Below are 24,161 nucleotides of genomic sequence, written 5' to 3' on the forward strand. Positions count from 1 at the left end.
TCCCTCACAGGCAGACCCGGAAGGGAAGGCGGGAAGGCGGAAGACGACGGCCGTGACCCCGCCGTGACTGACAGACCGCCGGCCGCCCAATCAGAGCCTCCCGAAGACCTCGAAGGCCCCGCCCCGCGTTCGGGCGTCGCCATGGCAGCCGCTGCGGGAACCTGGGCCTTTTCGCGCCCGGCCGTGGAGAGGATGAGGCAGCTGCTGCTCGAGGGGGGCTTAGCGACCGACTGCCTCCAGGAGGCCATGGCAGGTAGAGACGGGTCATAAATGTGAAGGAGTCAAAAAACCAACGACAAAAAAACCCCCTTTTCCGCTGCCTAGCAACGGGCGACGTGCCGGGCCAGCCCTCCCATGAGGCAGAGGGAGGCAGCTGCCTCAGGCTGTAGATCAGGCATCCCCAGCCTTCGGCCCTCCATAGAATCATAGAATCATAGAGTTGGAAGAGACCACAAGGGCCATCGAGTCCAACCCCCTGCCAAGCAGGAAACACCATCAGAGCACTCCTGACATATGGTTGTCAAGCCTCTGCTTAAAGACCTCCAAAGGAGGAGACTCCACCACACTCCTTGGCAGCAAATTCCACTGTCGAACAGCTCTTACTGTCAGGAAGTTCTTCCTAAGGTTTAGGTGGAATCTTCTTTCTTGTAGTTTGGATCCATTGTTCCGTGTCCGCTTCTCTGGAGCAGCAGAAAACAACCTTTCTCCCTCCTCTATGTGACATCCTTTTATATATTTGAACATGGCTATCATATCACCCCTTAACCTCCTCTTCTCCAGGCTAAACATGCCCAGCTCCCTTAGCCGTTCCTCATAAGGCATCGTTTCCAGGCCTTTGACCATTTTGGTTGCCCTCCTCTGGACACGTTCCAGTTTGTCAGTGTCCTTCTTGAACTGTGGTGCCCAGAACTGGACACAGTACTCCAGGTGAGGTCTGACCAGAGCAGAATACAGTGGCACTATTACTTCCCTTGATCTAGACGCTATACTCCTATTGATGCAGCCCAGAATTGCATTGGCTTTTTTAGCTGCCGCGTCACACTGTTGGCTCATGTCAAGTTTGTGGTCAACCAAGACTCCTAGATACTTTTCACATGTACTGCTCTCAAGCCAGGTGTCACCCATCTTGTATTTGTGCCTCTCATTTTTTTTTGCCCAAAATGAGATGTTTTGGACTACAGTTCCCAGCATCCTTGACCACTGGTCCTGCTAGCTAGGGATCATGGGAGTTGTGGGCCAGAAAGATCTGGAGGGCTGAGGTTGAGGAAGCCTGCACCAGGTCCTGGGTGCTGCCAGTCCAGGGTCACCCTGGTTGGGCTCCCTCACCAGCTGTTCTAGCGCACAGTTTTTTGGGGCATCAATAGTTTTTTTTCCTTACTGTGACATCTTTTGGATGCTTCCCCCATCCCATTCTCCACCACAAGATCTCCCTGAGAGTTTTCTCCAGGAAGTCAATAGTGTGTCCCCATTAATAGATTACTTCTGGAGTCAGGTATCAGCACCCACAATAATTCTTTGGAGGAGTCTCCCTTATCTGGGATTTCTAGCTTGCTCAAATCAGCGCCTTCTTTCACATACAAAGCAACATCCCCTGCAGTATGTCCTTCTGTGCCCTTCCTATTGGGTTCATATCCAGACATAACAGTGTCACATTGGTTCTCTCCAGTGCCATTTTTCTGGGAAAAGAGTTGCCAGAGCTCACCATGAACACCTAACTTGTTCTCTTAGAATGGCAATGGTGCCCACCGGAGAGGTGCCATAACTGAGTTCTGGTGAGTTTTGGCTGGGGCAAAGCCCTGTTTCTCTCAGTTCCACCAAGTTTCCCTTAAAGGTAAAGGTACCCCTGCCCGTACGGGCCAGTCTTGACAGACTCTAGGGTTGTGCGCTCATCTCACTCTAGAGGCCGGGAGCCAGCGCTGTCCGCAGACACTTCCGGGTCACGTGGCCAGCGTGACGAAGCTACTCTGGCGAGCCAGAGCCGCACACGGAAACGCCGTTTACTTTCCCGCTAGTAAGCAGTCCCTATTTATCTACTTGCACCCGGGGGTGCTTTCGAACTGCTAGGTTGGCAGGAACAGTGACTGAGCAACGGGAGCTCACCCCGTCGCGGGGATTAGAACCGCCGACCTTCTGATCAGCAAGTCCTAGGCACTGAGGTTTTACCCACAGCGCCACCCGCGTCCCAAGTTTCCGCGTAAGTTTCTTTTTTTTTTAATGATATTTTATTAGATTTTATCAATAGAAAAGTTTAAAGAGAAAAAACAAAAAAGAACAAATACAAAACAAATACAAAAATACAAACATTAAACACTAAAAAGAAAAAAGAAAAAACACATATAAGAAAAAAAACAAAAATCCCCTCTTTCTTATCCCCACTTTAGTTAACTTATTTTCCTGACTTCCTCATGTCTCCCATTTTTGTATCCCTTTTTAAATTTAGTTCAGCAAATTCGTATTCTATTAATTTATCTATTATTAATCCCCTCATACTTTTTACCTTGTTGCTAGAGCCCCTTCAATTCATTTCAATGTCATCAACATTCATAAATTTTACAGTGTTTCTGCAAATAAATTTTAAATTTCCTCCAGTCTTCTTCCACCGACTCTTCTCCCTGGTCTCGGATTCTGCCAGTCATTTCGGCCATCTCCATATAGTCTATTAGTTGCATCTGCCATTCTTCCAAGGTGGGTAGATCTTGTGTCTTCCAATACTTTGCAATGAGAATTCTTGCTGCTGCTGTAGCATACATAAAGAAATTTCTATCTTTCTTTGACACCAATTGGCCAACAATGCCTAGGAGAAAGGCCTCTGGTTTCTTCGGGAAAGTACATTTAAATACCTTTTTCAGTTCATTATATATAATTTCCCAGAAAGCCTTAATCCTTGGGCATGTCCACCAAAGGTGAAAGAATGTACCTTCAGTTTCTTTACATTTCCAACATTTGTTATCGGGCAAGTGATAGATTTTTGAGAGCTTGACTGGGGTCATGTACATCATTTTCATAATATTCTCTCTTAGGGCATTACATGCCGTAAATTTAATTCCGGTGGTCCATAACTTCTCCCAGTCAGCAAACATAATATTATGTCCTATATCTTGTGCCCATTTTATCATTGCAGATTTTACCGTTTCTTCCTCAGTATTCCATTTCAACAGCAGATTATACATTCTTGAAAGTATCTTAGCATTGGGTTCTAGCAATCCTGTTTCTAACTTTGATTTTTCCACCTGGAAACCAATTTCCGCGTAAGTTTCCCTTATGTCCACTATATATCAGTGCTGTCCTCTAAGACCTTAGGCTGTAGATGCTGGGGTTCAAGGAATGTCCAGAGCTGGGAACGCTTCAGGACCTCGTCCTGCACACCTTTCACACTAACCTGCTGCCCTCAGGTCCAGTAGAAGGTGCTGTCCTTTGTAGTACAGTCATAACACATGTTACTTCCACTTCATGTTACTTTCGGGTTTCGCCCCTCGCAAGCACAAAATGATGTCACGCGCATGCGCAGAAACAGGGAATCGCGACCCGCGTGTGCACAGACGCGCCGCTACGGGTTGCGCTCTTTTCATATTGCGAACGGGCCTCCGAAACAGATCCCGTTTGCAACCAGAGGTACCAGTGTATTGGAGCAAGGTTCAAAGGCAGGTGGGCTGACCTTGTGTGTGTGTGCACACCTTGAGGGAGGGTGCCATCTTGCTCTTTGCCTCAGGCAGCAAGATTGCTTGCACCGGCCCTGGTTGGGTACCCAGGGGGTTGGACTTAGATGGCCCTTGTGGTCCCTTCCCACACTGCAATCCTATAATTTATTGGATTTCTTAACCATCCTTCAACGCGCTGAGGGTTACAACAATATCAAAACCAGCTTTTAAAAATTTACTATCGGAATAGCAGGGTGGGCCCATATAGAGATATAGAGATATACTGATATCTCACTTGTCAAAGACTATGTGTAAAGCATGGGCGGAGAGAAAATTGGATATGTACAACAAAATATTAAGGGTCCAATTCTTTTGTTTGAGACTCAAGGCTTGGGACTCGAGGCTTCAATCTGAAAGGGTTTAAGACTTCCCACCCATGATTTAAAAAACAATGCAATAGGAGAGATGCCTACCCCAATGGTGCGCTATGGGCAGTGCTTTTTCCAAGGATACGTAGTATCGGCAGCTCTTTTGTTGTTGTTAAAAAAGTGTGGCACTTACTGCAACAATTTCATGGTGGTTACCAGCACCTATTTTTCTAGGGGAACAACCGCCGGCTATGGTCCCTCTCCCCCTCAGTTTCTGCAACAACAAAACAGCCAAATGTATATCCCAGCATACCAACAGTGAAAGTACTGTGGCTGTAGCTAACATAACTTATGTCAGTGTTTCCCAACCGGTGTTCCGCGGCACACTACTGTGCCGTGAGACATTGGCTGGTGTGCCGTGGGAGGGAGGCGGGCGAGTCGGGCGGTGAGAGGCGGCGGCGGCGAGGATCCGCGTCGAGCCGGGGGCGGCTCCGCGGTGGTGGTGCCGAGCGGCGGGGCAGCGCGTGCAAAAGGGAGGAGCGCGAGACAGCGGAGGAGGAGGAGGCCGGCATGTCCGGGCAGCAGCAGCAACAACAGCAGCAGCAACTCCCAGCGACGGCTCCTCAAGCCCCGCCGCCGCCCCCTCCTCCGCCCGCTATCGCCGCCACCACCACAACAGCCGCCGCCGCCTCAGTTGCCGCCGTCCCTCAGTCCCTCGCTCTGCTGCCTCCTCCCACCCCCAAAGCTTGGAGGTTCCCCGGCAAGGGGGAGGGAAAAAACTTTCACTTTCGTGCGTCCCTCCCGGCGTGACGCTGCGCGCTGACGTCACGGGGCGGGGCTTTAATGGTGGTGTGCCGCGAGATTTTTTTTCAGTAAACAGGTGTGCCGTTGCCCAAAAAAGTTTGGGAAACACTGACTTATGTAAAGGTAACCAGCATTTCCATGTGCTCTGGCTTTCGTCATGATATTCCATTGCACCAGAAGTGGTTTAGTCCTGCTGGCCACATGACCCAGAAAGCTGTCTGCAGACAAACACCTGCTCCCTCTACCTGAAAGTGGAGATGAGAATTCAACATAGTAGAATTCGACAGGACTTAACCATCCAGAGGTCCTTTACCTTACTTATAAAGGTTACTGTTTCATGCTATATCTAGTGGCAGATGAATGACATAAGATGTCAATATTGTCCACCTAGCTGATCAAAGTAAAGATGGCAGACATGTAAAGGTGATGCCACATAGAAAGGATGCAGTATTTGTGACAATTGCTTCTTTTTGTATGAATGGTACACACCCAGAAAAAAGCACTGTATGTAACTGAGATGAATTCAGGACTAACTGTCCTTTAACCAATAGTTATGTATTATCATTAATATCGGTCCATCATGGAAAATACTGTTTTCCAACCAGGTCAAAAATAAAATACAAACACTTAGCTTATTAAAGCACATGCTGCCAATCATACATTAATGGTTAACTGTCGCACACTGGATACCTTTGAATGCTAATTTTCAAATGCTAATATGAAAACTTAGGCACATTTTCCTTTTAAAGAATTCTGGATGCTGTAGTTTTCCACTCACAAAGTTACAATTCCCAGCAACCCTTAACAACAGTACTGTACCCAGAAATCTTTGAGGAAGAAAATGTGCTTTGAATGTGCTCAAGGATATAGCTATAGAAATATAAGGCTTTAAAACACTTTTTTCTTTAAAAAAATGTTTTCAGATATTGAGAACGATGAGAAAACAGGACGTTTTGTAATAGGACGTGGAGGCTACCCAAATAAACAGGGCATAATCCAATGTGATGCAGCAATAATGGAAGGACAACCTGGGCGTTTTGGAGCTGTGGCAGCCTTGCATGGGTATGTATTATACCTTGCTATGCGTCAGAGGTCATGAGCCCGGCACCAAAAACTCTAAGATTATTATTTTTTAATTATGCTTTTTCACATATATTTTTTAATTCCTTAGAGCCTAATGGTTTAGCTCTTCATAATTTTTAGCATTGCATTTAATCATCGAACTCAGTTCTTTAAAAGTATATATGGAACAAACCCCTTCTGAAATTATATTCTTTCTGCTGATAAAGAATTGGAACTCCTCTTGCTGTAGCACGTAAGGTCATGGAAGAAACGCCACACAGTTTTCTGGCTGGGGATGGTGCTGTGGCTTTTGCAAAGGACCAAGGCTTCACTGTGGAAGATAACCAAAGTATGATGAGTAAGCAGAGTACAGAAGCTTATCAGGTAACACTCTACTTTGGAGCAATAGTGATGTGAGTTTATTTATGCAGTAGTAGAATAATTCACATTAGGAATAAATATCCTTGCGGATGTTCTGAGCACCCCTGACTCTCATGAATCATCAAGAAGTCTCTTTGAAGTCATTTCAAACAACACAGGGGGCACCCGATGTGACATTTTCAAAATGTCATGCATCAGATACCGTATTTTTCGCCCTATAGGACGCACTTTTCCCCCTCCAAAAATGAAGGGGAAATGTGTGTGCATCCTATGGGGCGAATGCAGGCTTTCGCTGAAGCCTGGAAAGCGAGAGGGGTTGGTGCGCACCGACCCCTCTCGCTCTCCATGCTTCAGGAAGCTCTGCGCAACCCTCGGGAGACCGGCGCCACTTCACGCCCGCCTCCCGATGGCTGCGCAGAGCTGCCTGCATTCCGAAGCCTGGGGAGACCGGCGCGACTTACCGCTGGCCTCCCTAGGCTTGCGGATAGCAGGCTGTTCTCGGGGCTGGGATTGGGGGAAGCTCGGGCTTCCCCCGCGCCTGGGGGGAAAATAATTTTTTTTTCTTTATTCCCCCCCCCCCCAAATCTAGGTGCGTCCTATGGGGTGGTGCGCCCTATGGGGCGAAAAATACGGGTAGTCAGAAATAGAATTGAAATTAACTGACTACTGATATTCTGTTGGCCAGAGTGCTTCACAACTGCATGGACAATGGCATATGTTCATGCTGACTGCTGAGGAAGGATCAGCTATGGGTGGCTTGGAAAGGAGAGAAAAATAGATTGAAATTCTGCTTGTTTCTCCTTTCTAAAGTTAATGTTTCCTCATCTCACCTGGCATGAGACTAGCTAGGAAATTATGCTGCTTCTTATTGCATTGGAAAACCCCTGCCAGTGGCCATGGGCTGTGAGTTGCCAGCCCTTAGAATAGTCCCAAGATTGAGGATTGAATTCAACTAATGACATCAGTGTTTCCCCCCTGTGTGCCCCCGCCCCCAAAATTGGCTCTGGGGTGTTTGGAGAACCTGTGGAACAGCACATAGGAGGAGGAGAGTGGAGATTGTTCTGTCTAGCAAGCCGACAATGCTTGCGCTGACAGAATGATCAGAAGAGCCCAACCATTTCTTCCACTGAACCCACATACAATTTAGGATTAATCCTTTGAAAGAAACTATGTTTCAGATACAACTTCTGGATGTTACTTATACATAAGAAGATACATTCTGCTTACTTCACAGATTTCTACTTGGGGGGGGGAACTATCATGACAAATGGGTGGCATTTGATAGCACAATTCATTCTAGTCTTATCTTATCTGTAGGAATATTTAGAAAAGGGAAAGAGCTTGAAGAAACATGATACATTGGGTAAGTAATATTTTTTTAAAAGAACACTTTTATGGGACATGCTGGGTCTTCTTTTTGTAATTGTGGAGACATTAACTTGCCATTTTCTAGTTGTATGTTTATGCTACCAAGAACTTACAGGTACATAAGATGCTGTGGTTAATTAATTCTTATGTATTAACTGGCAACTTTTACAGACTTTCTGAAATAATACAGGAATTAATCTAAGTTTTGGAAACAATATGGGCTGATTCCAGCATGGTAATTTCCTACATATTCCATTTCCTTATAGCCAAGCATGCGGTTCTTCATGTAGTGTGTCATGCATGACAGCAGCATCTACAGTGGTGCCTCGCAAGACGAAAAGAATCCGTTCTGTGATTCTCTTCGTCTAGCGTTTTTTTCGTCTTGCGAAGCAAGCCCATTGACGGATTAGCGCTATTAGCGGCTTTTAACTGCTTTTAGCGGCTTTTAGCGGCTTATCGGATCAGCTGATAAGCGGCTTAGCGGTTTAGAAAAAGGGGGGAAAGGAAAAGAACCCCACAGGAACTCGCAAGACATTTTTGTTCGTTTTGCGAAGCACCTCCAAAACGGAAAACTCTTTCGTCTAGCGAGTTTTCCGTCTTGCGAGGCATTCGTCTTGCAGGGCACCACTGTACATCTATCTCAATGAAGACGTGAACCTGTGCAGAAGGCTGCAGCAAATAGATACTGTCTTTCTCAGATGACAGTGTGTATGGGCATGGTTTCTTTTCTGCCTGACATACATCTCTAGTTTAAATGTAGCCCCTTTTTAGTACACATAGAATATCAAGAAAGCTTCAATGTAAGTGACATGGTGCCTGGAAAATTCAGGGAGCTGCCTTGAGATCATGGAGTATAGCATGCTCTCTACTTCATCCTAATAACTTCAGTTTCAGTGGCCAGGGGACCAACAGGAAGTAAATAGAACTTGTTGCTAGATCTTTTTCCTTGAGGGCCTACAGAAATCTAGGTTAGGAATTCTTTTGCCTATTGCATAACTGGGCATTCCATTCCAGAAAATGTTGCCCTATTCAGTATCCTGCAAAGGTTTGTACATCCTGTTCTTTGTTCAGCCTCAAGAGGGTGCTATGTCTTAATAAAAGCTATAAGAAAACTGTTAAGGTTGGATTTAAAGGAAATGGTGGCTAGGAAAAGGTATTTAATTTCTGCCTTGAAATAATTGAAAATCACCTGGCAATTATTCCAGCTCTAGCAATTGTGCCTACCATCTCCATTACGAGAGACAACACAAATACATTGGCTCTAAGGGTGCTTAGGATAGGATCTAAGCCTTATAGTGCAATCCTATACATGTCTATTCAGAATAAGCCACATAAAAAGGGAAAAAAGAACAAGCCACATTGATTTCAGTGAGTCTTACTCCTAGGTAAGTGAGTAAATGATTTCAGCCTCAAAGTGACATTGTAAATATCCAGTTGACAGAACAACTGTGAGCAGTTGCCTTCCAATCTTATCACTCCCAAGTACAGTAGGTAGAATCACAGGGTTTTAAAAATTAATTTAAGGGTAAATCTTCCACCTTCTTAAAAAAATTCACTGTTTACATACATATCCCCATGTTAGATATGCACAACAGAAGTGGTGAAGCTAGCAGCGCACAAACATTTCTATGGAACAGCTACCCTTTCCCCTTTATTGTTAAGATGTGGCACAAGTCGTGATCTAGGATTGAAAGAGTCATCACTATTAATGTAATGAATAGGAGGGGTGGGAGAAGAGAAGTATCTTAGGCTGTGTTTTCCTTTTGTAGCTACTTTGAACTTTCAGGGAACCCTTTCTCAATTCATTTGTCGCTGATGTCTTCCATTGAAACAGAAGATTCTATTAAATTTCTCTCAGGGAGATGTTGAACTTTTCTTTTTAAAGACCTCAAGAACTGTATATTGATAAATACTTTAGATTTAAAAACAATAACTTTGTTCCAAAAGTGTTCTGCATATTTAGGATGGGAGAAATGCAGCATTTTTCTTGGGATGAAGACAGTCCAATAGGCATCTGTGAAATCACATCAAAACTACCGCACTCTCTTTTTCAGCAGTGCCACATTTATTGAGACTTGTTTTGGCTGTTTCCAGAATGCAACTTAAAGCCTTATAAACACTTGCAAGTCCGGTTTGGCCAGAGGCAGTAGTGCACAATAAAGAGCAGATAATGATGGCTCTATAACACAAACTGCTATTATGTTCCCAAAAATCATCAAGGACTCATGGAAATTTGGTGTTGGGTTTGATATTTCTGCTGGTTCTAAAACAGCACCAGGTTTAGCCTCTCAAATAGTTATTGTGTGCTAGGCAGCATATAAAAAATGGAAGATAATCTAAATGCAGTTGCTTGACATCTAGGTGTAAAGTGATGTCTGAAATGATGTTTCAGTAGAAATTATGACAATTACCATATTTTTCGCTCTATAAGACGCACCAGACCACAAGACGCACCTAGTTTTTGGAGGAGGAAAATAAGAAAAAAAATATTCTGAATCTCAGAAGCCAGAACAGCAAGAGAGATCGCTGCGCAGTGAAAGCAGCAATCCCTCTTGCTGTTCTGGCTTCTGTGACAGCTGCGCAGCCTGCATTCACTCCATAAGACGCACACACATTTCCCCTTACTTTTTAGGAGGGAAAAAGTGAGTCTTATAGAGCAAAAAATATGGTAATTGTTTACACTGGCAGATACTCAGTACCTGTACAATATGCCTGAATGTACGTATATAAACAATCTCAAAGTAATCCAAAATATTCAGATAATTTTAAGATCACATATCACAGTGAGACTAGTTAAACATGATTCTGGGTTAATGCATGTAACAGGGGCATCAGAAGCAGACTTCTCTGCCCCCACGTTCCCCATGGCTACCCTCTCCAAGTGGAAGGGTTGGTTAACAAGTGTACTAGTACAGAATTTATGCAATATATACGTCTTTTACCTGGATCTCTCTTTGTTCCAGATATCATAACCACATGCTTGGGGGTTTTTAACAATACAGTGGTACCTCGGGTTACAGACGCTTCGGGTTACAGACACTTCGGGTTACAAACTCCGCTAACCAGGAAGTGGTTGCTCCAGGTTAAGAACTTTGCCCCAGGTTAAGAACAGAAATTGCAGTGCAGCGGCAGCAGGAGGCCCCATTAGCGAAAGCATGCCTCAGGTTAAGAACTGTTTCAGGTTCAGAACGGACCTCTGGAACGAATTAAGTTCTTAACCCGAGGTACCACTCTATTGAATTCTACAGTGCACTCACCCATATTATTAGAGTCCTTTCTAAGTTGCAAGGTGACAGTATAGCAGACTTGGGATGAAATGAGGGTTTCACTCTGTTGTCTAGGAAATTTCAGATAAATATTCCTGTATTTTTTTAAATGGGGAAATTATAAAAATTTCAATAGCTAACAGAGACTGTTATTTGAAGCAATATTCCTAGTGTTGCTTGGTAAGTTAATTCCATTATTCTATTTTTGTCTTTTCATTAGGTTTGATTGCCTTGGATTCCTTCGGAAATATAACAGTTGGTAAGAGGGAGCAGCATAAACAAAATAAATAATGAGTTTCATCCCTGCCTTATGTTATACAACTGCTGCTAATTAGCTGTGTGGGTCTTCTCATCATTTACAGGAAGAGAAATAATACACTTGCTTTATTAGAGGGGAGAAGGAAACAGAATCTGTCATGAGAAACATCCATCTGTGTTAGTATTTAAAGGGGACTTACAAACTCTTAAAAAAATAGAGCTTGCTTACAATTGTTAGCACTGCGTAACATTCACAGTCAGTGACTACAGCAGAATTCGTTAGCAGAGAAGCTGTGTCATTTGACAGTTTTTCACCGAGGATATAAACCAAACGCATGAAAGATAGTGAGGTGTGTGTTTGTGGTGAATAAAAGATAATGATTCAGTTAGCTCCATCATTTCCGCTATCTCATGTAACTATTTTTCTATTGCTATCAGAATAACTACCAATATTTTACTGATTTGAAAAAAAATATGTTTAGGGGTTTCTACTTCTGGAGCACCATTTAAATATCCAGGAAGAGTGGGAGATTCTCCGATGCCGGGATGTGGGCTGTATGCTGATAAAGAGGTATGCCAAGATAAATTATATGGAGCATAGGAATGGCAGTAGGATACAGCATTTAGAAACAAGGAGTCAACCATAAAACTCCTAAAAAGTAACTTGAGTAGTAACAGTATTTCCCACTCCACTGTCAGCAATAGTTATGTGATCACACAGGTATCTCTGGAACAATTAGTAATATTCATTTTGTTATAATTAAGAAGTGTATAGAAACATAAATATTCAGAAGTTTCTCTTCAACCAGGCATTTGGCTGATTAATATTACTATTCATTTAAATGTGTCTGTGGAAAAAAGGGTTATTGGCTTCTTTTGCTTTTATTTTATTATGTGTTTCGTATTTTTATGTTGTGAACTGCCCTGTGATCTTTGGATGACGGGCGGTATACATATTTCATTAAAGAAATATAGTTACTAAAAACACACAAGTATAGAAAACAGTTCAAGGTAGGAAAGAGCCTTGCCACACAATCCTTTACATCTTTACTGAGACGTAAGTCTTGCTGTGGTCACTGGGGCTTACTTTCTGGTCAGGTGTGCAAAGGATTGCAGCCTTAACAACCAAAATTGTTTCCATCCATTGCCATTTTTAAGGATGACCTTGTAGAAGTGGAAGCCAGTTGCATTTACTTGACAACAAAACAAATATGTGACACCTGGTTAGTTTCAAAACCACTCTGAACATTTTGCATGTTGTCTTTTGCTCAGTTTCATTAGACCATGAACACAATTTGCATAAATGTAAATAGAGTAATGTGAACAAACAAAAAAGGATGAAAGAATTTTCCCTGTGAGCGAAGTGATAATATCTTTTTTTTTCTGATCACACACCTGGTGTCTCTCTAGAGGTTGTGGAATCTCCTTCTTTGGAGGTTTTTAAGCAGAGGTTGAATGACCACCTGGCATGGATGCTTTAGTTGGGATTCCTGTATTTCAGGGATTGGACTAGAATGACCCAACTCTACAATGTTGTCAATCAACATTTGATGATCTCCTTCTACCAGTCCACAATAAAAAATGTCCTTTCATACTGCATCACAGTGTAGTACGCTGGTTTGACATAATCTGATAGGAAGTGCCTACAGAGGGTGGTGAATACAGCACAAGATACTATGGGCTGTCCCGTGAATCCGCTGGATGAAATAGCGGAAGAACTTCGCCTCAGGAGAGTGAGGAAAATTCTCAGGAATGATTCACACCCTGGCCGGCACTTTCTTGATCTCCTGCCCTCGGGTAGAAGATAAAGAAGCATGATTAGTTGTACCAACAGGATAAAGAACAGCTTCTATCCGTGGGCTGTTAGGCTGCTGAATGGAAAGATAACAACAGGGCAACTGACTTTCAGTTTTGGTGGGTGTGCGTCAGTAAACAAGGGAAATTAAGACTAAGAGAGCTGAGTGGGGGGGTGCTCATGTAATCTCGCTGTATACAAGTTGTACAAGTGACAATAAAGTATTTCAAATTCTGTGATTCTGTGATTGTGCTCAGAAGGAATATGCTGGTTAATTGCAACCTTTTATGCGTCCCGTCCCCCCCCCCCATCTTATTTATATAAAGTTCCTTCTCTTTAAGATGGCGGAAAAGGCAGCATTTTGCAACAGGGAAACCTCTTGTCCTTTTTGAAACGTCGAGGTCTGTCTGCAAGCTGAGTGATTAATAATAATAATAATAATAATAATAATAATAATAATAATAATAGCAACCCTAAATGTGGTTGGGAAGCAATGGAGCCACCATTGCATCCAAAGCCCTGCTACTCACAGCAACCAGGGTGGAAGGGGGAAATTTTTTTGTTCTTATTATTTTGCTATACCAGCTCCAGACTGGAGTAACCAGTCTGGAGCCCTTGCCTGGACAGGATAGAGAGGTAGCTTTACCCTGCTCTCCCCTGTTTCTGTGCCTTACACTGGCCACTGCTGGCAGTAGCTTCTTAACCACCCACACTTTCAGTGGGCGCAACAGGGGCATCTGTTGCAGCGGAGCCCGTCTGCCAGCGGAGAGACACCTCCACCTAATTCTTACCTTTCCCAGCCCTGCTGATCCGGGAGTTAGAATTGTGCTGTCAATTTCTTTATGGCTCTGAGAATAATTAATCCAGATCATGCCACTTCCAAAGTAATATCTTTCTTTCTTTCTAGGTAGGAGCTGCAGTAGGTATGTATTAGTAGTGATAATTAAAAGATTTGCATACCTGTTTATGTTTAAATGCATCCATGCATATCTAGAGCTGAAATCTCCCATGAACCAGTTAACGTCCTTGATGTTAATTTTTACTCCAGGTTCTTTTAGAGTTTATCCTGCCGGTAGTTTAATTGTCCACTTTTCAATTTTAAAGGGTTCTAAACACTTCAGGCCATCTTCCTGCTTCCCAGATCAAGATTCTGTTTTGCTGAGCTCATGTTGAGCACCACAACCCCAGAGTCATCCGTGACTGGACCTAATGGTCAGGGGTACCTTTACTTTTACCTATATTATAAAATACATCTAAAGTGTGCATATAATGTGTATGTATGTATGTATGCATGCATGGCATCGCATTATATTAGGGAAAACTAGTTTGCAAGTATGCAAGTATGAGGACTTTTTTAAGGAAAAAAACCCATTGCAAACCGATTTGGAAATGTTGAGAACTGAATTTCAGATTAGAAAAATAAGAAACGGAGAAACCAAAATGGACAGATTTGCCCGTTCATAGTCTGTGCAAGGCAGTTTCCTGTAGCTTTGTCGTGCCCTTGAAGTCAGGCAAAAGGAAACTGGGATGTTGAAGAAATCATTATTTCAGCGATATCTGCCGATAAACACAGGAAACATTAGTCCTCCCCTCCAAAAAAAGAGGGAGAGACATGAAATATGTAGGTTTATTGGTTCCCCTGCACATAGCCTGTTGTTACAATTTCATACCTTGGCTAATTAAAATAGGAATACTGTACCCTGTAGCCTCTTTCCTTTTAATTTTTTTTAAAACACCTATCCTAATTTCTTGCACTAACCTTGTTATGCTAATGCTAGTATTTTCTGTTGCTCTAGCAAGGGCTTAGCAAAACTGCCACACCTGTTTCCAAGCTGCCTGGATAACTGCTAAGAACTGTTTGGCTTTTTAGTTCTTAGAAATAAACATTCACCTAAAGCGTTTTGAGGGATGAATAAGGATCATGTACAAACGTTTATTGCAAAAAAAAGTATCTCAGCCATAATTGCAAATGTTATCTGTTGTTATTTATTACATTTATATCCCACTTTCCCTCAAGGACTTCAAGGTGGTTTACATAGGAGTCCTCCTCCCCATTTTATCCTCACAATAAGGCTGTGAGGTCAGTTAGGCTGAGAGTGAGTGACTGGCCTGTGAGTTTCATAGCTGAGTGTTGCTAGCCCACCAAAATTACTCATCAACCACAGTGTCACATAAACCTTTTACATTGCAATCCTGTATGTCTCTGCTACAGTATAAGCACCATTGCGTTCACCATAGTGTGTGTAGGTGTGCAGCCTTACAGTGCAATCCTATTCTAGTTTACTCAGAAGTAAGCCTCATTATAGTTACTGTTGCTTCTACCTGTTTGCCTTGGATTGCAGTCTCAGTCTCTATTTCCTAAAAGCATGGGGTGGAAAACAACACAGGTTTTGTAAAATTTATCTGACTGGAGGCGATTTTTGCCATTGTGATACAGTGGTACCTCAGGTTAAGTACTGAATTCGTTCCAGAGGTCCATACTTAACCTGAAACTGTTCTTAACCTGAAGCACCAGTTTAGCTAATGGGGCCTCCTGCTGCCGCCACGCTGCCAGAGCACGATTTCTGTTCTCACCCTGAAGCAAAGTTCTTAACCTGAAACATTATTTCTGGGTTAGCGGAGTCTGTAACCTGAAGTGTATGCAACCTGTAGCGTATGTAACCTGAGGTACCACTGTACAAGCTACTAAATCCAAGACGATACAGAGAGTACAAGAAAATATACTTTGGGAACAGTCTAGTCAAAGTGTTTCTCTGTTGGTATTATCCACTGAAACCAGACAACATTGTCCTACTCTAACAATGTATGATAGAAGAGTGATTTGTATATAGATGCATTGCAATTCTGTTTTCTTATTTCCAGAAGTTAACACAGAACACTTATTCACAAGTAAATCTTTTTTTAACCCATCAGCTACTGGTGATGGAGACAAGATTATGTGTTTCTGTCCTTGTTTTCATGCAGCCCTGTTAATGAAACAGGTATGTCATCAGTGGGTTTCACGCATGCCTACTTTGAAGCACTATCATTAAGAGCATCACTGGGAGAGAGGAGAGGAAGAGAGACTAGCTCAGGGGTCAGCAAACTTTTGTAGCCGTGGGTGGTCCACCGTCCCTCAGACCATGTGGTGGGCTGGACTATATGGGGGGGGTGAACAAATTCCTATGCCCCACAAATAACCCAGAGGTGCATTTTAAATAAAAGCACACATTCTACTCATGTAAAAACACGCTGATTTCTGGACCGTCCACGGGCTGCATTTAGAAGGCGATATGGCCGGATCCGGCCCCGGGCCTTAGTTTGCCTACCCCTAGACTAGCTAGTAAGGGCAAGGGAAGTGGTTTTCAACCATAATGTGTTGACTAGAAATGATTGAAGCCTCCTGCTAGAGAAGAGGGTGGTGTAGACTCTCTAAAGGAATTGTTTGTGGCAGCAGTCCCTTTCAAGGAACATACCTCTGACATAGGTGATTGAAAAGAGCAGAAAGATAGGCCAAATGGTAGGCAGAAGCTGAAAACATCAGTACAGTGATACCTCAGGTTAAGTACTTAATTCGTTCCAGAGGTCTGTACTTAACCTGAAACTATTCTTAACCTGAAGCACCACTTTAGCTAATGGGGCCTCCTGCTGCCGCTGCGCCGCCGGAGCCTGATTTCTGTTCTCATCCTGAAGCAAAGTTCTTAACCTGAAGCACTATTTCTGGGTTAGTGGAGTCTGTAACCTGAAGCGTATGTAACCTGAAGCATATGTAACCTGACGTACCACTGTAGTCAAAGTTAACCAGTTAAAGTTGAGGACAGAGTGCTGAAGAGGGTGCAGGCTAGACTCTAGCACTTTATATGTAAAACATTCTGTCCCTTGTCTGTTCATGGAAGCTTGCCAGCCCTGTTAAAACTTTTACCCAGCCCTCTTAATACAAGAAAGCGAGGCTCTGTTAGGAAGTTCTGTTTCACTAGACCACTTTCTTACGGACCCTTGTGAGACCAGTCCTGCAAACCAATCATAGCGGGACTAGATACGTTTCACCGATTTGTTAGAGGTGGTGGCAATCCATTGATAGGCAGCACAATTCTGAGATAAGGATTTGAGTTCTAATATAAGAATTCTTCTTGCACAAATAAATCCTGGCACATGCTCCTGATCACTGAAATTGCCACAGAATGTCCTTGTGGCATTTTCTGCAGAGTTGTAATCCTTGCGTTGCCCTCTGTTGAACAGTCCAAATTATGCCTTGCAGTGTACTGTGTGATTTAATGTATAAACAGATAAAATGAAGAGCAATGTGCATCTGCTTTTACATCTCGGTCTGTTGGTCAATGTAAGCAGCATTGAGAGGGCAGGAATTAAAAACTTCCTTAGATACACAGAATAGAAATGAGTGGCGAAAGAAACTTGTTTTAGGTTTTGTTTGCCTTTCAGGGCTTGTCTCCCATGGATGCATGCCAGACTGTTGTCCAGGATATCCTCCAGCGAACAGGAAAGGAAAATATGTTTGAACTTGGAATAATTGCAATGAATATGAAGGTACGCAAAGACAAGTGTTTCCCCGCGTTTTCTTGGTTGCTCATAGCTATGATAACTTATGTTCCTATTTACCTTTCATCGTGTATCCTACATATGGGATAATGTAGCAAGCTAGCCTAGATTGTGACTAAACAGGGACAAAATGGTAGGATGGGAGTTGCTGCAATAATAATTGAGGCAAATCGAATAGGATATTAATGAATCCTAATTTATTCATCTTTTTTCCCCTTGTGGATTTCTAATGTTTAGGGAGAAGTTGGAGCTGCTTCGTCAATGCCATTCCCATACTGCATCTGGTCTCAGGGGAAGGACTCTGTAGAGCAATTGATGCAACAATGCTAACAACTTTGACAGGATCAAAGAAAAAATTATTCTGCACCTCTTGCGCCCAGGTTCAGAGTCACATCCACCTTTATCTTGTGACGTTTCATTTTCTTGTGTAAAATATTGGGGAGGGGAATCTAAATTGAGACTTTTCTTCAGAAGGTCTGAACTATGGGTATATGAGAGCTTCAGCCTATACCTAATCAAGAAACTGTGATTTGTTACGGCCAAGCTGGACAGTACATTAAAATGTGCAGTTACTGTTCATCTTTATACCATGTATGCCAGGGGGCCAGCCAGCAATAACCCACACAAAGTACATGAAGTTAACACTTTATTAGAGAAAACAAGGGCTGCTCAGGGTGTTCTGGGAGACCAGGGCAGAGGGGAGGAGACTCAGTGGCTTTTTCAGAGCAGGAGGGGGAGACTCCATGGCTGTCTGCCTCTTGACACACCCACCCCGCTTCTCCTGCTTCTGGACTGCTCTCTGCCACAGCCTCTTCTTGCTCACTAAACCCTGTTATCTCTTCAGCTTCTGACACCTCCTCCCAGGTTTGCCCCTCTTCTCCCTCTGATCACTCATTGTTGTCCCACGACCAATCTCCAGGTTCTCAGCCATCTCCTCCAGGCTCTGAGCTGTGTTCCCCTGGCGATTCCCCAGCTGCTGCCTCCCACCATTGACACTGTGTGTGAGAGAGAATAAAGACCTTGAACTGAGAGGAGGATTTTAACTCTTTCTCCCCTCTGCTGTGATCATTACGAAATCACACCCACCCTCAGCTGCTGTTCATTCCAGGAAGAAAACTGCCATTAACACCAATGACAGCTTTTCTCCTAGGACAAACAGCAGCTTCAGTTATGAGGTGGCATTTGGAAACTAGCCACAATAGCTCCACTCATGGAAGAAGATGGTAAGACCATAGATATATTAAGGGGGGGTGGAGTTCTGCTTTTTTAAAAAAGAAACCTTTCATAATATGCTTATACTGTGTTTCCCTGAGAGTATTTTTGCAAATGTATAATGCTCTCTTGTGTCTAATATTAATTAAAAATGCAAAAAAAAACTGCAAAAAATGCCATATTTCCATATTACATACAGACATCACAGGTTCACTCTCGGGAGTAAATGAAAGCTAGCGCTGTATTTATTAAGGGAAAGCCTTTTCAATAAAACTATACATGCTTTAAGTTATACATGCTTTGTTCAGGCTTTTTTTGAAAATAAAAGTCGCTCTGGGATGCATAGAGCAGAAACAGCAATATTTTATTACTGATAACTGTTCCTTCTGTACATCACAGTGACAAAGTTCTGTGTGCTGCTGATTTCACAGAAGTTGCGCAAATCAGTGCATATTTTCGACCTTTGGTACTAGCACTGATAGTCCTGCCACATTGGAGGCAGTCAATTGCCGTGGTAGGCAAAACGTATAACATTCTGTAGCAAATCTGCAATAACCATGCCTTATTAAAGTAATAAGTAAAGTAATAGCTGTTGGAGCAGCATACATCTTGTGACACCTCTTCGTAGACTCAAAGAACTGTAGAGTTGGAAGGGACCCCAGGGGTCATTTTGTCATAATACGCAGCACTGGGGAAGAACATGTTGGTGCCACACCTTGTACTACTCTAGAGCATTGACATATCCTCAATGGCACAACTTTAAACGAGTTCTAGACCTAGTTCTGAAGTGAAATTGTTATGTACTGAGTTGAATAGGATCCAAACTGCAGCAGTCTGATTGGTCCTAGAACAATGCAGCAGTATGATTGGTTGGCAGGAACCACCCAATCATGCTCCAGATATAAGTGAATCCACAACCTGATTGGCTTACAGTAGAATTCCAGAATTAGCCAATCATGTGCAGCCCATTGTGTAAATAATGTATATAAAGCAGATACTTTGAGGGGACATTCATTCATTCCTCCTCACCACTATGAGCTGAATAAAGAGCATGAAATCACTTTGCGACTCTGAGTATATTTCAGAAATGGTAGAGTAATGTAATGGAACATGAACTGCAGTGAACAGGTTATCCCACCCCCAGGCTGATAAAAGTTGCTAAATGTCCCCTCCCCTCTTATTTTGTTCCAGTAGGGGTTCCTGCCATGTTGGAAGGTAAAGGTGGCACTACTAAGTTAAAATGCAGTATGTAAGGTTCTGAACGGCTTCTAATCTGGGAGGCACTTGTTCTAGCAGGAAATGAACTTTTGGCTCTGGGAAGGACACTTGGCAGGCCTAAAGCAATATTTGTGTTGCAGCTCCCAGCATAAAATGAGCGGACATCTTAAAAGCTTCTGCCATTACGCTAAAAACCCCCTTCTCACATGATGTAGAGAATGATTGCATTTGGAAAAAAGTCCATGGAAACGGGATGCGACCCACGAGTTCGTTGAATCTTCCAGATTCTCTTCCTGATCTGTGACCAGGTGCCTGCAGAGAGACTATCTACAGAAAACAAAAACATTCTGCCTGCAAAAAAGGGTGAAGATAAGAATACATTGACATTTTAGGATATAATCACAGCTTGCCATCTCAGTGGAAATATGGGCTGCTGATAATTATGGGCTGCCTTTGTCATTTGGACACTGCTTTTGTTCTTTACAAGGAAACAGGATTGCTGTTACCTTTTGGTCCACAACCATTTCTTTAACCAGTTTTAAAACATCTTTGGAGACATAACATGAGAGCACTAGACTAATGTGAGATGTCTGAACGTTATAATTACATTCACAACCACCCAAATCCTTTTGCTGACTTATTTAGGGAGCAAGGAGTTATCTTCCAATTCAGATAACTGCTTTTTTAAGTTTAGCTTTTCATTGTACCCATATGCTGGCAATGAATAAAATGCAAAATTTAGAAATAAAATTGTGTAGGAAACATCTACACAATTGTTTTCTGATAGGCTTGCTGGATCCACCTCCTGCACACACAAAAGTTCCAGGTGTAAGAGGATTCTTCTGGTCTGCGCATGCACGTGCATGATCAAAGTTGTATGAGTCCCTCAAAGGGACATGAGAATATTATCCCTTATTTTGCAACAGATACTCAAGAGACAGAAAACAACTGTAAGCCAAATATTTATCATCTCCCTTCCCACCCCTACTTCTTTGTTCCTCTTAATAGCTATTTCTGGCCCCTTGTTGTTTGGTGCTCTGACCACTTATCATTGTGTCAGTATGGACAGGGTTTGAAGTATTTGGTTGAGCTCTCCAATATTAATACCAGAATCTGCTAACTATTGGTATGCTCAGTTTAGAAAGGGAAATGCCTTCTCTTGATAGCTAACAGGTTATATGTATACTCCTATCAATGTTAAATAACTGACATTTTTACTGCACTGGGGGCTCTGCAGACCAAACATATCGGTGTTAAACCAGGCAACTTCTCAGGGATGCTGGTTCTCTGAACAAGACCAAGCTCATGAATATGCTTTTGTGTTATTTACATTAATCTTTGCATATGACCTATTTGTCTAGGTCAGGTCTAGCCAGTGTAGTGCCCTCGGTGTTGTTGCACTACAGCTCTCATTGTGCCACATCTACTGTATGGTACTTTTCAACTTGTTTTGCAGGTGTTCTGTAAAGTGAATTATGCAATACTCAAATTTGTAGTTAACTCATTTCAGTTGTCCATTTGCTTTTATCCCGTCCTATGAATCAGGCTGAGCACCTCCCATGGCTTTCCATATGACACACACTGCACATATTGAGCAATATGCAGCATTCACTACAATTCTACACCAATGTTGTATTTTGAACAGAAAAGCTTTACATCAAAAAATTTAAACACTACAGAGCATACAAAACAGTGACTCCCAACAACTCAAACTTTGGAATTCCCTCTCTAGAGAAGCTAGACTGGCTTCCACCAGCAGGTGAAGACTTTTTTATTCCAACAGTCTTCCAGGAACTAACTTTTTTAAATGAAAGGGCTGGGGCCATAGTTTTTATTTTAATTCTTTGTATGGTTTTAATAGATTTTGTTCACATATATAGTTTTACTTCTATCAGTGTTTAATTGTTTTTAATGGTGGCTTTTTCTCTTTTTTTAGTGGTTCTCATTTTTATACGTAAGCTGCCTTTAGTCCCATCAGTGGAAAATGTGGGTAGAAATAAATGTATGATAATAATAATAATAATAATAATAATAATAATCATCATCATCTCAAGAGATGCCCATGCCAAGAGTGCTTCTAGTTCTACTCAGGACGTTGTGGTCTCCATGGGAACTTTGTTCTGAGCCCAACTCATACAGTGGTACCTCAGTTTAAGAACAGTCCAGTTTAAGAACAATTTGGTTTACAAACTCCGCAAAACTGGAAATAGTGTCTTGGTTTGAGATCTTTACCTCAGTCTAAGAACGGAATCCGAACGGTGGAAGGGCACCGGCAGCGGGAGGCCTCATTAGAGAAAGTGCGCCTTGGTTTAAGAACGGTTTTGGTTTAAGAACGGACTTCCGGAACGGATTAAGTTCGTAAACCGAGGTACCACTGTATTAACGAACACACACCAGAGCTATTTTTCTGCACAGAGCTTCTGGTGGCTGCTAGCAGGAATTGTGTCTAGTTGAGTTCTGCATGATAGTGAAAAATCAGTAAATTTCGAAAGACGAGTAGCTCCTCAGAAAGTGAATGAACAGTTGCTCACTTTGTTGCCTTTGCTACATTAATTTGCTGATAAAAAGCTATTCATGTTTAGTCTGGCTTTGATGTGGCTTTGAGAGAGCAGTGTCTAAACTGGCAGTATCCAGATCAAGTAAGTTGCAAGTACTGTAACCAGATGGCGGTTTTATTCTGTACACTATCAAGGGCACTGACAAGAATCTTGGATTAGTGAAGGCGTTGGATCTGTGCGTTGGATCCTTGTACATCCTTGGCTGCTTAAATTAAATTTAAAGCCTTAATTTAGTCTTGCTATTTCTATTTCTCTTTATGCTCCAATGCAGGAAGAAGGGCTATTGGTAGAGCATCTGCCTTGCAACAGAAGATCCCAAGTACAAGCTCCAGAGGACTGGGAATGTTCCCCGCCGGAAAAGCTGCTCTTATCATTGCACACAGCACCCGATTCCTACAAGATGTCACCTCCATGCATAAAATTACCATGTTCTGACAGGATGACTGTTTTATAGCAGTGGACCTCCCATCTCTCAATCAGACGGTTGTTTCCAACTTTCTGTACTCAACAATATTTCACAGATGAGAAAAGGGACACTTGTGTATTTGTAACACACACACACACCCCATTCTCACACCAAGGATCACGTGGTCCACCTCTGCTATTACGCAGGAAAAACAGGAAAAGTGTGATTTTGCTATTATTTGACATAGTAATATTTTATTATACAGTCCAAGATGAACCTTGCCACCTACAGCTTCTGGAATCGCTGAGCATCACTTGATATCTTTGTAGCAATGTGTATGTTGCGCCCCCTTAAACAAACCAATGGTTTAGTAGATAAATGAGGAAAGGGCCATAGCTCAGAAGGTCTTGGGTTCAATCCCCAGAGAAGCTCCCTGCGTGGAAACTTGGAGAGCCATTGCTGCCAGTCCGTGTAGACAATACTGAGCTACATGGAGCAATGGGCTTGACTTGGTAGAATAATAATAATAATAATAATAATAATAATAATTTATTAAAGCCCACCCATCTGGCTGGGTTTCCCCAGCCACTCTGGGTGGCTTCCAGCAAAATATTAAAATACAATAATTCATCTAATATTAAAAGTTTCCCTAAACAGGGCTGCCTTCAGATGTCTTCTAAAAGTCATGGGAGGGCATTCCACAGGGCGGGTGGTACAAGACAGCTCCCTGTATACGTTCCAGCAGGGCTGGCCCTAGACATTTTGGTGCCCCAGACAAACCACAAAATTGCACCCATTCCCCCAGTCAGGGAAGAGGGGCTGAAGAAAGATCTACGGGATGGGGGGGGGGAGGGAGAGAATAAAGATCTACATTTGTGATGATCGATTGGGCAAGAGATGTAGGATATAATACAATGTTTGAGGATTGGGAAAGATTGTGGAAGAAAGGGGTCAAGTTCACCGCATTTACTGCGTTAAAGGAAAATATAATGAAAATGATGTACAGATGGTATTTGACTCCTGTAAAATTAGCAAAGATATATCATAACTGTGATAATCTATGTTGGAAATGTAAAGCAGTGTTTCCCAACCTTTTTTGGGCAAAGGCACACTTGTTTCATGAAAAAAATCTCGAGGCACACCACCATGCCAGATGGGGAAAGGTCACTTTTTACTTATGTAAAAAAAAAATAAAAAAAATAGTAACAGCATAGAAGGTAATGGTTAGGCTAGCATCCCTCTTCCAAATATGCTAGGTTTTTATTTGCAGGGACTGTTCTACATGGGAAAG

The 24,161-nt window shown here is 42.7% G+C and overlaps 1 protein-coding gene and 1 long non-coding RNA gene across 3 annotated transcripts in view; both read left to right on the plus strand.

Moving 5' to 3' along the window:
• LOC309528859 overlaps positions 1–24,161 on the plus strand; it is a 414,370-nt gene that overhangs the window by 301,744 nt on the left and 88,465 nt on the right. The window lies entirely within an intron of this gene.
• Positions 73–18,053, plus strand: LOC309528812 (N(4)-(Beta-N-acetylglucosaminyl)-L-asparaginase-like). Of its 2 annotated transcripts, XM_082216508.1 has the most exons (10): positions 73–253; positions 5,734–5,872; positions 6,100–6,256; positions 7,571–7,616; positions 11,108–11,146; positions 11,628–11,716; positions 13,848–13,863; positions 15,854–15,921; positions 17,360–17,464; positions 17,714–18,053. In XM_082216508.1, exons 1-10 carry the CDS (start codon positions 142–144, stop codon positions 17,804–17,806), a joined length of 864 nt encoding a protein of 287 aa, XP_082072634.1. In that variant the 5' UTR covers positions 73–141; the 3' UTR covers positions 17,807–18,053. The 2 variants fall into 2 exon arrangements, with proteins under 2 accessions (XP_082072634.1, XP_082072635.1); XM_082216509.1 differs by lacking the exon at positions 5,734–5,872 and having other exon boundaries at positions 126–253; positions 6,123–6,256.

The sequence above is a fragment of the Podarcis vaucheri genome (assembly GCF_965113315.1).
Source record: "Podarcis vaucheri genome assembly, chromosome: 3".
Lineage (NCBI taxonomy): Eukaryota > Metazoa > Chordata > Lepidosauria > Squamata > Lacertidae > Podarcis > Podarcis vaucheri.

Excerpts from the sequence above, each read along its gene's own strand:
- LOC309528812 (XM_082216508.1), top strand. The coding sequence starts at position 142 with ATGGCAGCCGCTGCGGGAACCTGGGCCTTTTCGCGCCCGGCCGTGGAG. Across the intron at positions 5,873-6,099 it reads GCTGTGGCAGCCTTGCATGG|AATTGGAACTCCTCTTGCTG; the intron begins GTATGTATTATA and ends CTGCTGATAAAG. Across the intron at positions 7,617-11,107 it reads GAAGAAACATGATACATTGG|GTTTGATTGCCTTGGATTCC; the intron begins GTAAGTAATATT and ends TCTTTTCATTAG.